This window comes from Neofelis nebulosa, chromosome 16 (assembly GCF_028018385.1).
Source record: "Neofelis nebulosa isolate mNeoNeb1 chromosome 16, mNeoNeb1.pri, whole genome shotgun sequence".
NCBI classification, from domain to species: Eukaryota; Metazoa; Chordata; class Mammalia; order Carnivora; family Felidae; genus Neofelis; species Neofelis nebulosa.
Window position 1 is genome coordinate 45,913,508 of NC_080797.1, and position 11,204 is coordinate 45,924,711.

An 11,204-nucleotide genomic window follows, 5' to 3' on the forward strand; every position below is an offset into this window, starting at 1 on the left:
TCTGACTAACTACACTTACGGTATGATGTTAAGTGCATCTGACTCTGAGTTTTTAGTATGACCACTAAACTTTTCCTCCGAATCCCTATAAATTTTCATCCTGAGCAAGGAAATCACCCCTCTGTGATGTGACTTTCAGAGCATGAATTGGAGAAAGCAACATGTGATATTGACTTCATTTAAACAGACGCAGCTACATCATACACTGGTTTGTGAGTGTCTGTTTTTGCTCCTGTTTTCATCTCTTTCATTAACCGTCTCTTACATTTGCACATTGTATGACATCTCTCCAAAGCCCATTCACTAATTAGGTTTGACCTTCCTAATAGTTTCAGAGGTAGGTAGGGAAATTGGCAAGGAGCATAGTAAAAGGGAAAATGTTTTTTTCAGCTGACTTCAGAGCCAGAACACCCAGGGTTCGTGTCCTAGCTTCACCTCTTTCTAGCAACGTAACCTTCGGTAAATCACTTACCCTTTCTGAACTTTGGTCTCCCCCCCTGTACAAAGGAGGAACAGTCCCTACCTTGTGGTTGTGATTAAAGATGAAGGATAAGCAGCAGCTAGCACCATATCCATTTTACAAATAAGGAAGTGAGGGCCGCCTAGGTGGCTCAGTCAGTAGAGGCTGACTCTTGATTTCAGCTCAGGTCATGGTCTCACCATTCGAGAGTTTGAGCCCTGTTTGGGATTCTCTCTCTCCCTCTCTCTCTCTCTCTCTGCCCTTCCCCCACTTGCTCTCTATCTCTCTCAAAATAAATAAACAAATGTTAAAAAAAAAAATAAGGAAGTGAGGTTTGGAGAGGTGAAACCATATCCAAGTTCACAGACTATGGATGCTGATGTAGAGCCAAATTCTCCTCTCTTCAAAGGCTACTGCTCTTCCCATTATGCCCAAAAGGGCCTCCTGCAATTTGCTGCCCATTAGAAGGGTAAGCAGCCCATTTCAGACTCAAGGTTACTTTTACAAAGACAATAAAATCTCAGTAATCTGAAGTTCTTTTAAATTCAAATCATCTGTAAATATTACATAAAGAAATTATTAAATATATTCTTTAAAATGTCTGGAAGATATGCAGCATTTACGGGGATGAGATTCTCGAGTCAGAGAAATGATCTGCTGTTTCTGTGGTCACTTTGCCCAGCTCCGAGGAAAACAATGTTCTCTCTGTAGTTGTCCGAATTGATGCTAATGTTGTGCAACTGATATTGAACCTGAATGTTCTATCCACTCTGCTGGTATAAGGACAGTTTGAACAAATTGTAAACAAGAGGAAAAAATCATGCATTGTCAGCAAAGTTGCTCAGAATTTGATCTTCAGTTTTATGCTCTCGGTTGCTATTAACGTCCTTCCGTTTTTATGCAGTTTTCAGTAACTGAGGAATTTTAGGAGCATTATTTTAGAAATAGATATTTGTCACATTATGTACCTTGTGGTTTTTTATGTGCATTGTCAAATCTCTCGTTGCTTTTGCTCTTGTGGTTGAATCAAACACTAACCGTATTGTTTTATCAAATAAATACTTTCAGTGGACCAGAAAAAGAAAATGTATACCCAGCCAGAAATTTCTAATGTGTCCAATGTAAATTTACTACGAAAGTATTTTTTTAATTCAGTAACTTTTGTCCATATCAGGAGTGTCTGATAAAAATATGATGTGAGCCACAGATGCAAGCTGCATACATGATTAAAATTTTTCTAGTAGCCACATTTTTTAAGTAAAAAAAAATTTTTTTTTAATTTTTTTAATGTTTATTTATTATTGAGAGACAGAGAGAGACAGAGCATGAGCAGGGGAGAGGCAGAGAGAGGAGGAGACACAGAATCTGAAGCAGGCTCCAGGCTCCGAGCTGTCAGCACAGAGCCCGATGCAGGGCTCGAACCCACAAACCGCGAGATCATAACCTGAGCCGAAGTCAGACACTCAACCAACTGAGCCACCCAGGTGCCCCCCAAAAATGAAATTTTTTTATATTCTATTTTATGTATCATGAATACCCAAAATATTATTATGTCGATACGTAATAAAACTAAGCAAATGATGAGATATTTTCTGAGGTTTTTTGCACCAAGTCTTCAAACTACAGTATATATTTTATGTAAAAGTTCATGCATTTCAAGTGCTCAGTAGCCAAATGTGGCTGGTGGCTACCATATTGGATGGCATGGGTCTAGATCCTTCCTTCTCTCTGGCCACCACCTGAGTCTAGGCTACTGTTACTCTTCCCCCAGCTTCTGGCACCAGGCTCCCAACTAGTCTCCCAACCTCCCCTCCTGTTCACTTTGATGCATTCTCCATGCAGCAGCAAGGATGGTCTTCTTAAAATAGAAATATAAAATAGGAAACGGACCTCATCACTTCCCTGCCTAAGAAACCTTTCTTATCTTCTCACTGGACCGAGAACAAAATCAGAATCCTTACTATGCACTACAGGACCCTGTGGTATCTCTGCCTGCTGCTCTTTCCAGCCCTACTCTAACCACACCCCTCTAGCTTACTGCAATCCAGCCACACGTGGTTACTTTCTACTTAACAAACTCTTCCCACCTCAGGACGTTTGCACATACTTTTCCTCACACTTTTAATGACTGGATCCTTCTCATCCTTCAGGCTTTGATTTGTAAGTTCTCTTGCTCACGCAAGCCTGCCTTCACCAACCTGAGGAAGGTTCCCTGCCCACTCCCCACCACTACCATCACACTCCATCTCCTAGCACACACCATAGTGTGTAAATACTGGCTTTGTTTACTTTTAAAAATCTGTCTCTTTCCACTGGACTATAAGCTCTAAGGAAGCATGTATTACTTTTGTAATTAAAAAAAAAAAGAAAAAAGGATGCTCTGGATCCTGGAACTGGAACTGGAAAGGTGCTACTAGAGAAAGTCAGGGACCTGTTCTCCCCCACCCTTCCCCTGGCATATTGGTTCAAGGTCTCAGGTGGAGAGCACTCTTCAGCTGTTATGGCTGGGCCAGTGCCCATATTGTTCCAAAAGGGGAACTATAGGAAAACCAAAAGAGCAAGGTCACTTTGTAGTGAGCGTCACTCTAGTGAGGAGAATTCTTTTCTACCACCTATCCTTATTCCCAGGGAAAGCAGAAGCCAGATCAGTCAGGTGAATCTGGGTGTGCCTGGGTGGCTCAGTCAGTTAAGCGTTTGACTTGGCCTCAGGTCATGATCTCTCAGTTTGAGGGTTTGAGCCCCATGTTGGGCTCTGCATTGACAGCTCAGAGCCTGGAGCCTGCTTTGAATTCTGTGTCTCCCTCTCTCTCTGACCCTCCCCTGCTCACTCTCTGTCTCTTTGTCAAAATTACATAAACGTGGGGTTTTTTGCGGTTTTTTTTTTTTTTTTTAATTTAATCAGGTGAATCTGCAGGGCTCTCAGTTGAAGGTGCAATTCCCAAAAGCTCCACAAGGTGGCAGACTAGAGAGCAGAACCAGGGACATCCAAGGTCAGGGGAAAGAAACAAGGCCACCAAGGTTAACTATTCTAGAAGCTGCCAGGAATACCAGAGAATCCACTGGAGATGGAGAGAGATGTTGCTGCAGTGCCTCAGACTATTTTCCTAGGATCTGAATCAATCTGAAGGTCTTCATTAGATGCTGAGGCCTAGAAATTCTGCATTACCAACTACCAACAGGAAGAATGCTACCACCCATATTCAAGGCATCCGAACACAGCTGATATTTGTGTGGGCTTCCCTCTTCTTAAAAGGAATTCTCGGAGCACCTGGATGGTTCAATCAGTAGGGCGTGCAATTCTTTTGATCTCAGAGTTGTGGGTTCGAGCCCCACTTTGGGTGTAGAGATTACTTAATAATAAAATCTTTAAAAATCAAAAAATAAAAGGAATTCTCAAATTACACTGATGTTTAAAGATCTGAAAAACCTGATACCATCAAGCTCCAACATCATCCCACCAGATATTCTCTAAAAAGGATAAGACAGTGATTTCAAATTCTGTCAGCTAAAGAAACTTCAGGGACAAGGGCACATCTTTATAAATAAATAAATAAATAAATAAATAAATAAATAAATAAATAAATAAATAAATAAATAAATAAATAAATAAATAAATAAAATAGAAAGATGCTGAATCTGTCCCAAGAGAATTATAATGTGTCCACATTCTTTAGGCCCAGAGTCAATTAAATATTTTCTAATAGGGGCGCCTGGGTGGCACAGTCGGTTAAGCGTCCGACTTTGGCCAGGTCACGATCTCGCAGTCCGTGAGTTCGAGCCCCGCGTCGGGCTCTGGGCTGATGGCTCGGAGCCTGGAGCCTGTTTCCGATTCTGTGTCTCCCTCCCTCTGCCCCTCCCCCGTTCATGCTCTGTCTCTCTCTGTCCCAAAAATAAATTTAAAAAAACGTTGAAAAAAATATATATTTTCTAATATTCCTTTTTGTAGTTGTTTTCTTTTTTTTTTTGTCTACCTTCCCCACTAGACTATAAATTCTATATTTTTATGGTGTATAATTCTTCTATAACTTTTATAGTAGTAACTCTGTAAGCTGTACATGAACAATATACATGTTAATATACAGGCACACTGTGCAGGCAGATGTCAGGTTTGGGCAGGTGTGGTGGGTTAAATCATTAGCACCAATTCTTCACCACCACCACATATGCATGCTCTTTGCCATATGACCTTGAAGTCCCGCCCTTTGACCTCGGGCTCAACCAAGAGACTTGCTTCAGACAATGGGATGGTATCAGACACAACACGGACAAAGGTATATGCAGTGTGTTTGTGCAGGTAGTTGTGCCCTCTTGCATTGCTGCCATTGCTACAAAAAGAGCTTCCTCCAGATAGCCGCCCCCGCACCTTGGTCTCAAAATTAACTCAGATGTACCCAAGCAAGGAGCTCAGCCTACAAAGATCCACAGCTTGCAGCAGATTCACTCAACCTAGCCCCACCTAGTTTCCAGCCACCACAGCATGAAGTACAGTTGCCCATAACCTGCAGATCCTTAACATTACATGATTGTTATTTTAAGCCACTGAGTCTAGGAGTGGTTTGTTACACAGCATCACTCTGACAACAGCTAACCAATACAGGGGGTTCTTATGAGATGGGTAGTATGTCCATAACTGGGTGCTATTGGGTCTAAGCTAATCACAGGGTCCTGCCGGAAGCTTCACTCAAAAGTGAATGAATATCTACTGGGTAGGCCATGTGGTATAATGGTGAAGATTGTGGAGCACAGAGCCATCAATAAACCTGAGCTTGAATCCTAGCTCTGAAACTTAGTACCTAGGTCACACTGAAGCTGTAACTGGGCAGATTTCTTAACTGTCCAAATGACTGCTTTTCCATTTATAAGAAAAGAATAATAATTACAATATAACTTTCCTCTTAAGGTGTTTTGAGACTTAAAAAATTTTTTTAACGTTTATTCATTTTTGAGAGACAGAGCACAAGTGGGAGCGGGGCAGACAGAAAGAGAGACACGGAATCTGAAGCAGGCCCCAGGCTCTGAGCTGTGAGCACAGAGCCTGATGCGGGGCTCGAATTCAAGAGCTGTGAGATCATGACCTGAGCCAAAGTCAGATGCTCAACTGACTGAGCCACCCAGGTGCCCCTGTTTTGAGACTTAAAAGAGAAAGTGTATATAAGGTACTTGACAGATATTGCAAGGATCTAATACTTGGAAACCACTGTTGGTGTTGTCACTATTCTTACCATTCCTTCTTCTCATCCGTGAAAGATGATTTGTGAATCATCTTTGCTTATATTTGCATACACACACACACCCCATTCTCAGACACACGATAGAAAGTCCATAAAAAATGTTTTGAATGGCCAAATAACATAGAGATTAATCAAGCACATATTAAGATATATAATTCTATATATTGTTGAAATAAAAATCCATCTTTATTAGAAAAGAAAACACGGCCCCTTTTCAATAGGAGTTGATTCCCCCTCCATCTCCACACCCTGTGCCCTTGGCTTCCCTTCTCATATCCTCAGGACTTCTACACAAACACATACCTTCCTGTTTGGAGCAATAATACAATGGCAAGATGGTTTGGCCTTGGACAGGAGCCTTTCTGGCCTGCTGCAGGCTTCCACAAGTAGGCTGTAATTTCTGTGCTGGGTCCAGGACATTGGCCCAGCGTACATCTGCCCAATAGGTAAGGACAGCCAAGGTCAGCATCAGATTCCTGATGGCCAGGGCCAGGCTTCTCTCCAACCTAAACAGGAATGACAGGGGTACTGGCAAAGTGTGGGAACGTACGGTGGTACAAATAAACACACTAGGGGAGTGGAACATGGACCAAATAACTTGTGAAACCACTTCTAAGGCTGCTGTCATATTACACTTCATTCAGGAAAAGTGCTAGGCCTTCAACTGGGAGAGAAAAGTTTGATTCTTCTGGGGAAGAGATGCTGAAATCTGTGTTGTTTTTCTCTGTGGGATCTCAGTTGGGATGATAAGCTTCAGAGAGACTAAGAGACACTCTAGCCCGGATTCCCTAACCTTAAGCGGCTAAGAATCATCCAACATCTGTGAAAGCCTCTCACATAGAAGATGAAGACAAAGGAAACCAAAGGGAAAAGCAACTTGGGGCCATCAGAGACTATGCACAGAGAGAAGGGAAAGAAAACTATCCAACACTATCCTCCGATTTCTCAGAGGATATTTTTGCTCTCATGAAACAAGAACAAGAAGTTGGGGGGAAAAAAGGAATAGGCCAAAATCGAATCAACAACAAAAAAGAAGTTCTTAGAAATTAAAAAAAGATCCAAAGATAAAGCTATGGAAATAGCTATTTTAGAAAATAGAAATAGCTATTTTAGAAAATATCTATTTTAGAAAAATAGAGCCAAACAGAGAGAGAGAGAGAGAGAGAGAGAGAGACAGAGAGAGAGAGAGAGAGAGAGAGACAGAGAGAGAGAGAGAGAGATACTGAGAGAGGAGGAGGGAGATTTAAAAAAATAACAACAACAAAGCAAGGGAGAAAAAATATTTTTAAAGAGAGGACATTTATCCAGATGAGTTGAAAACTTATGTCCACACAAAAACCTGCACACAGAGGTCTATAGCCCCTTATTCATAATCGCCGAATCTTGGAATCAACCAGATGTCCTCCAGTATGTGAATGGATAAATAAACTGATAAGTAATATTCCAGACAATGTAATACTATTCAGCACTAAAAAGAAATGAGCTATCAAGCCATGAAAACAAAGGAATCTTAAATGCCTATTACTAAATTAAGAAAAGTCGATCCAAAAGGGCTACATATGATATGATTCCAACAATATGATATTCTAGAAAGAGCAAAGCTATGGAAATGGTAAAAAGATCAGTGGTTACAAGGGGCTGGGGATTGGGGGAGGGGTGGGAATCAACAGGCAGAATTTTTAGGGCAGTGAAACTATTCTGTATGATGCTGTAATTGTGGGTACATGTCATTATACATTTGTCCAAACCCACAGAATTTGCCCCACCAAGAGTGAGGCCTAATGCAAACTAGGGACTTTGAGGGGATGATGGTGTGTTAATGGAGGTTCATCATTGGTAATAAATGCACCACTCTGGTGGGAGATGCTGACAGTGAGGGGAAGCTCTGCCTGTGTGGGGACATGGGAATACCTGAAATCTCTGTACTTTCTACTCCATTTTGCTGTGAACCTAAATCTGCTCTAAAAAATAAAGTCTATTTTAAAAAATAGAGAGAAAGAGGACATTCTAGTAGTTGCAACATCTAAATAAGAGAAGTTTTTAAAAAGAGATCATAGGGGCACTTGGGTGTCTCAGTTGGTTGGGCATGCAACTCTTGATTTCGGCTCAGGGCATGATCTCATGGTTCTGAGTTCGAGCCCCACATCGGGATCTGTGATGCTGGATTCTGCTTGGGATTCTGTCCCTCTCCCTCTCTCTGTCCCTCTCCTGTGCATGCGCTCTCTTTCTCTCTCTCTCAAAATAAATAAATGAACTTTTTTTTTTTTTAAAAGGAGATCACAGAAAATAGAGAGGAGGAAATGAACAAAGTAATTCTGGAACCAAAGGACATGAGCTGCTAGACTGAAAGCACCCAGCAAACCTGACAAAATAGATAAAAACAGACTCACACCGGGCACTTGTCTGTGAAATTTCAGAACACTAGAGAAAAAGAGAAGATTCTCCCAAGTTTCCAGGAAGCACAAACAAGTCCCATTCAAGGGATCAGGAATAAGCATAGCGTCAGACATCTCTACAGCAACATTAAAAGCAAGCAGAAATGGACCCATGTCTTCAATGTTGTGAAGGGAAATCATTTCCAACTCTGAATTCTATACCCAGAAAAATAATCAGGTATGGAAGGTGGAATAAGGGTATCAGTAGACATCCAAGGACTCAAAACAATACCTCCCATGTACCTTTGTTCCTAAAGGTACTGATGGGTGAGCTCCAGAAAGACAAGAGAATTCACCAAGAAAGGCCAAGTGCCAGGACCCAGGGAACAGAAGAAGGTACAAACAGAAGAGTGGTGAAGGGAAATCCCAAGATGACCCCTGTGCTCCGATGCAGAGGGCAGGCAGTCCAGTTTGGCACAAGGTGTGATCTACATCACAACCTGAAGACACACTGAGGACAGACTGTCTGGGTGAGCCAGGTTCTTATTTATTTATACTTTGATGACCACGAGCTGACAAGGTTCCTGCTCCCCCAGCCCTATGCGTTTTTCCTGGATCAGCTGAATACTCCTTTCTCCCTGAGCAAGGTGCTAAGAATCTGAAGGAAGTCCTAAGCAGCTAAGAAGGAAACATGGAAAACAGCCCCTCTCTCAGCCAGATTTTTGCCTGATGTTCAAACTACAGCCCTGTTCAGTTGTCCTCACTGTGATTAGCAATCTTCCCAAGACCATGCTCTCTGATGTCCCCGGGGGTGGTGGGGATCTCCTCGGGGAAGCTGGATTCAGACTCTGCCCCAGACTCTACTCAGCTCATCTCCTCAGGACCAGGTTTGGGCTTGTTTTTCAAAACAGAACTATATTGGGGGTGGGGGCTACTTTAGGGATGGTAGAATTATAAAGAAAAGCAAGGGAATGAAGGATATACAGATTAGGAGAGTAGTTGTTTCCTGATGAGGCTAGCAATCAGGTGGGCACAGGAGAGGCTCTGAATGTTCAATACATCAACCTGTGTGGTGGGTTACACAGGTATTTATTTTATTATTGTTTTTAACTGCACGTATGTTTAACTGCGTATATGTGCTTATATGTTTCATTAGATATTTTGAACATGTGATATATTTCACAATTAAACCCCCCCAAAAAAGTTTGAATAAGAAAATAAAAGGATCACCTGGGGAACTTGTTAAGCAGGCAGAATCTCAGCTCCATTGTAATTCTGATTGGAGAGACCTAGTCAAGACCTGGGAATCCACGTTCTTCCATGATGCTGATGTAGGCGGTCAAAAGACCACATCTTGAGCCACCTGCTTGGCTTCAGAGCATGGTAGGCTTTGGCATCCGACTAACTGAAGTCAAGGCCCCAACTCGGTTGACTACTGGTTGTATGACATCAAGCAAGTTTTCTTCGTCTGGAAAATGAGAATGATAAATCATATACAAACATTATATATTATTAGAGACAAATATAAATATAAATATTAGAGACAAATGGCCAAAAACAGAGGTAAGCTCACAACTGTGAACTATCTCCATAGAATGGAATACTATGCAACCGTTATATACAAATTCATAAAAACATGGAAAAGTTATTTTGTAAATGAAAAAAAATAGCCAGACGAAGAATATATCTACCATATAATCAAAATTATGTGCAGAAAAAAATAAACCACAGTTTCCATAGAAAATAATGAAAAAATATGCCTCGGTGTTCAAATACAGGTCGTCTTCGGGGTGAGAGACGGATAATTTTCTTCCTCTTTTTACTTTTCTACATTTTCCAAATGTTCTATACTGGGAATTTTTTTAAACCCCTTAATTTTTTAAAGTATATCCTTTGTTACGTTTTCAAATCGAAACTAAATTAAGGGCTCTGCTTCCAATAGGATTCACAGATGTGTATGGCCAGGATCCATCTGATCCAAGCCACACAGTCTTCTCACTTCACCACAGTCTGCCACCAATTTTTATAATCCAGATGGTTAAACACTTTAGATCCCTACTCAAAATGCAGCCCAGGAACCATCAACATCAGCATCATTTGACCATGTGCCAGAAATGCAGGTTCTCACCCCACTTCCCCAAGAAAGGGAATTAGAACCTGCATTTTAACAAGATCCCCAGAGGCAAGGTTTTTAGAGATGTAACAAAATAAGAGACACTCTCTCTTTGATGGTTTGATTTGGATTGAAGCTAACTTGAATGGCCAAGTTAAAATGAAGGGATCTCAGTCCCAACATTGCCTATGGGCCATCAAGCATGTTTGTCTACCGCTCTGCGCCTCAGTTTTCCTCATCTGGAAAAATGGGAATGATAAACTCAGCCTGGTGCCTAGCAAGTGCAGAGATGGAAGCAGGGGTGCAGTAAGCCATTTTTTTAATAGGTCTAAAATAATGCTTCTTGTCGGGTTTGTTTCAACAGGACTGGCACTCTGTGGCAGCTGGGGCTCCTGGCACAGTGTTTGGCTCACCCTAAGCCAGTGTGGGTTTAATAAACAACTAGCTCAGGTGACATCTACCAATTTTTTACTTGGATTGTCCCATTCTTTCAGTATATAATACTCAAAATTGCCAGTTTTCTCCCAACACTCAAAACTGTGCCAGCTCCCACCTCCGCCACTGAAGGACGTGGGAGAAGTTGAAGGTCATAGATAAGCTTACCGTAAACCGTTCATACTAGAACTTCCTATACTGTGGGTTACGGACCGGCACGGCTCAAACCTGCATCCTCTCTACGTACCTCACCTAATGGTTACTCCGCCCACCGTTCTCCTTTAGCCACGCCCTCGGAGTCCGCCCCTCCCACCCGGCTCCACCCTCTCCCCCAGGCCAGTCTGCCTTCGCGTTCCACCCCTCACCTCCACTGCGCCCCGGGGCTCGCGCCGCAGGCCCCGCCCCTGCCCGCGGCCGCGCCGCCCGGCTCGGCGTGCGCAGGGCTCACTCTGCCCTTCGCTGGCGTCGGCGTCGGCGGGCAGGTAGGCCCCGGAGGTTTGCTCGCGCGCGCGCGCGCGCGCGCGGCCGCGCGCGGGCGGCCCCAGGCCTGGTCCCGGAGCTGCGCCTCCGCCCACGCGAGGTAGGGCCTG

At 42.7% G+C, this 11,204-nt stretch overlaps 1 protein-coding gene and 1 long non-coding RNA gene across 10 annotated transcripts in view; one reads left to right on the forward strand and one right to left on the reverse strand.

Annotated features, from left to right (window-relative positions):
- The window catches only part of LOC131497073 (uncharacterized), a 110,698-nt gene that overhangs the window by 63,101 nt on the left and 36,393 nt on the right, over nucleotides 1-11,204 (forward strand). The window lies entirely within an intron of this gene.
- The window catches only part of C16H17orf67 (chromosome 16 C17orf67 homolog), a 36,784-nt gene that overhangs the window by 24,952 nt on the left and 628 nt on the right, over nucleotides 1-11,204 (reverse strand). For 3 of the 9 annotated variants that reach the window (XM_058703022.1, XM_058703019.1, XM_058703021.1), the window contains exons 1-3: nucleotides 10,783-10,915; nucleotides 9,297-9,534; nucleotides 5,995-6,197 (exon numbers count right to left, since the gene is read on the reverse strand). In XM_058703022.1, the coding sequence (XP_058559005.1) occupies nucleotides 5,995-6,197; nucleotides 9,297-9,334 (241 nt within the window). In that variant the 5' untranslated portion in view covers nucleotides 9,335-9,534; nucleotides 10,783-10,915. Of the gene's footprint in view, nucleotides 1-5,994; nucleotides 6,198-9,296; nucleotides 9,535-10,782; nucleotides 10,952-10,979; nucleotides 11,110-11,204 lie in introns of those variants that run through there. The other 6 variants (XR_009254743.1, XR_009254742.1, XR_009254744.1 and 3 more) reach the window with 5 other exon arrangements.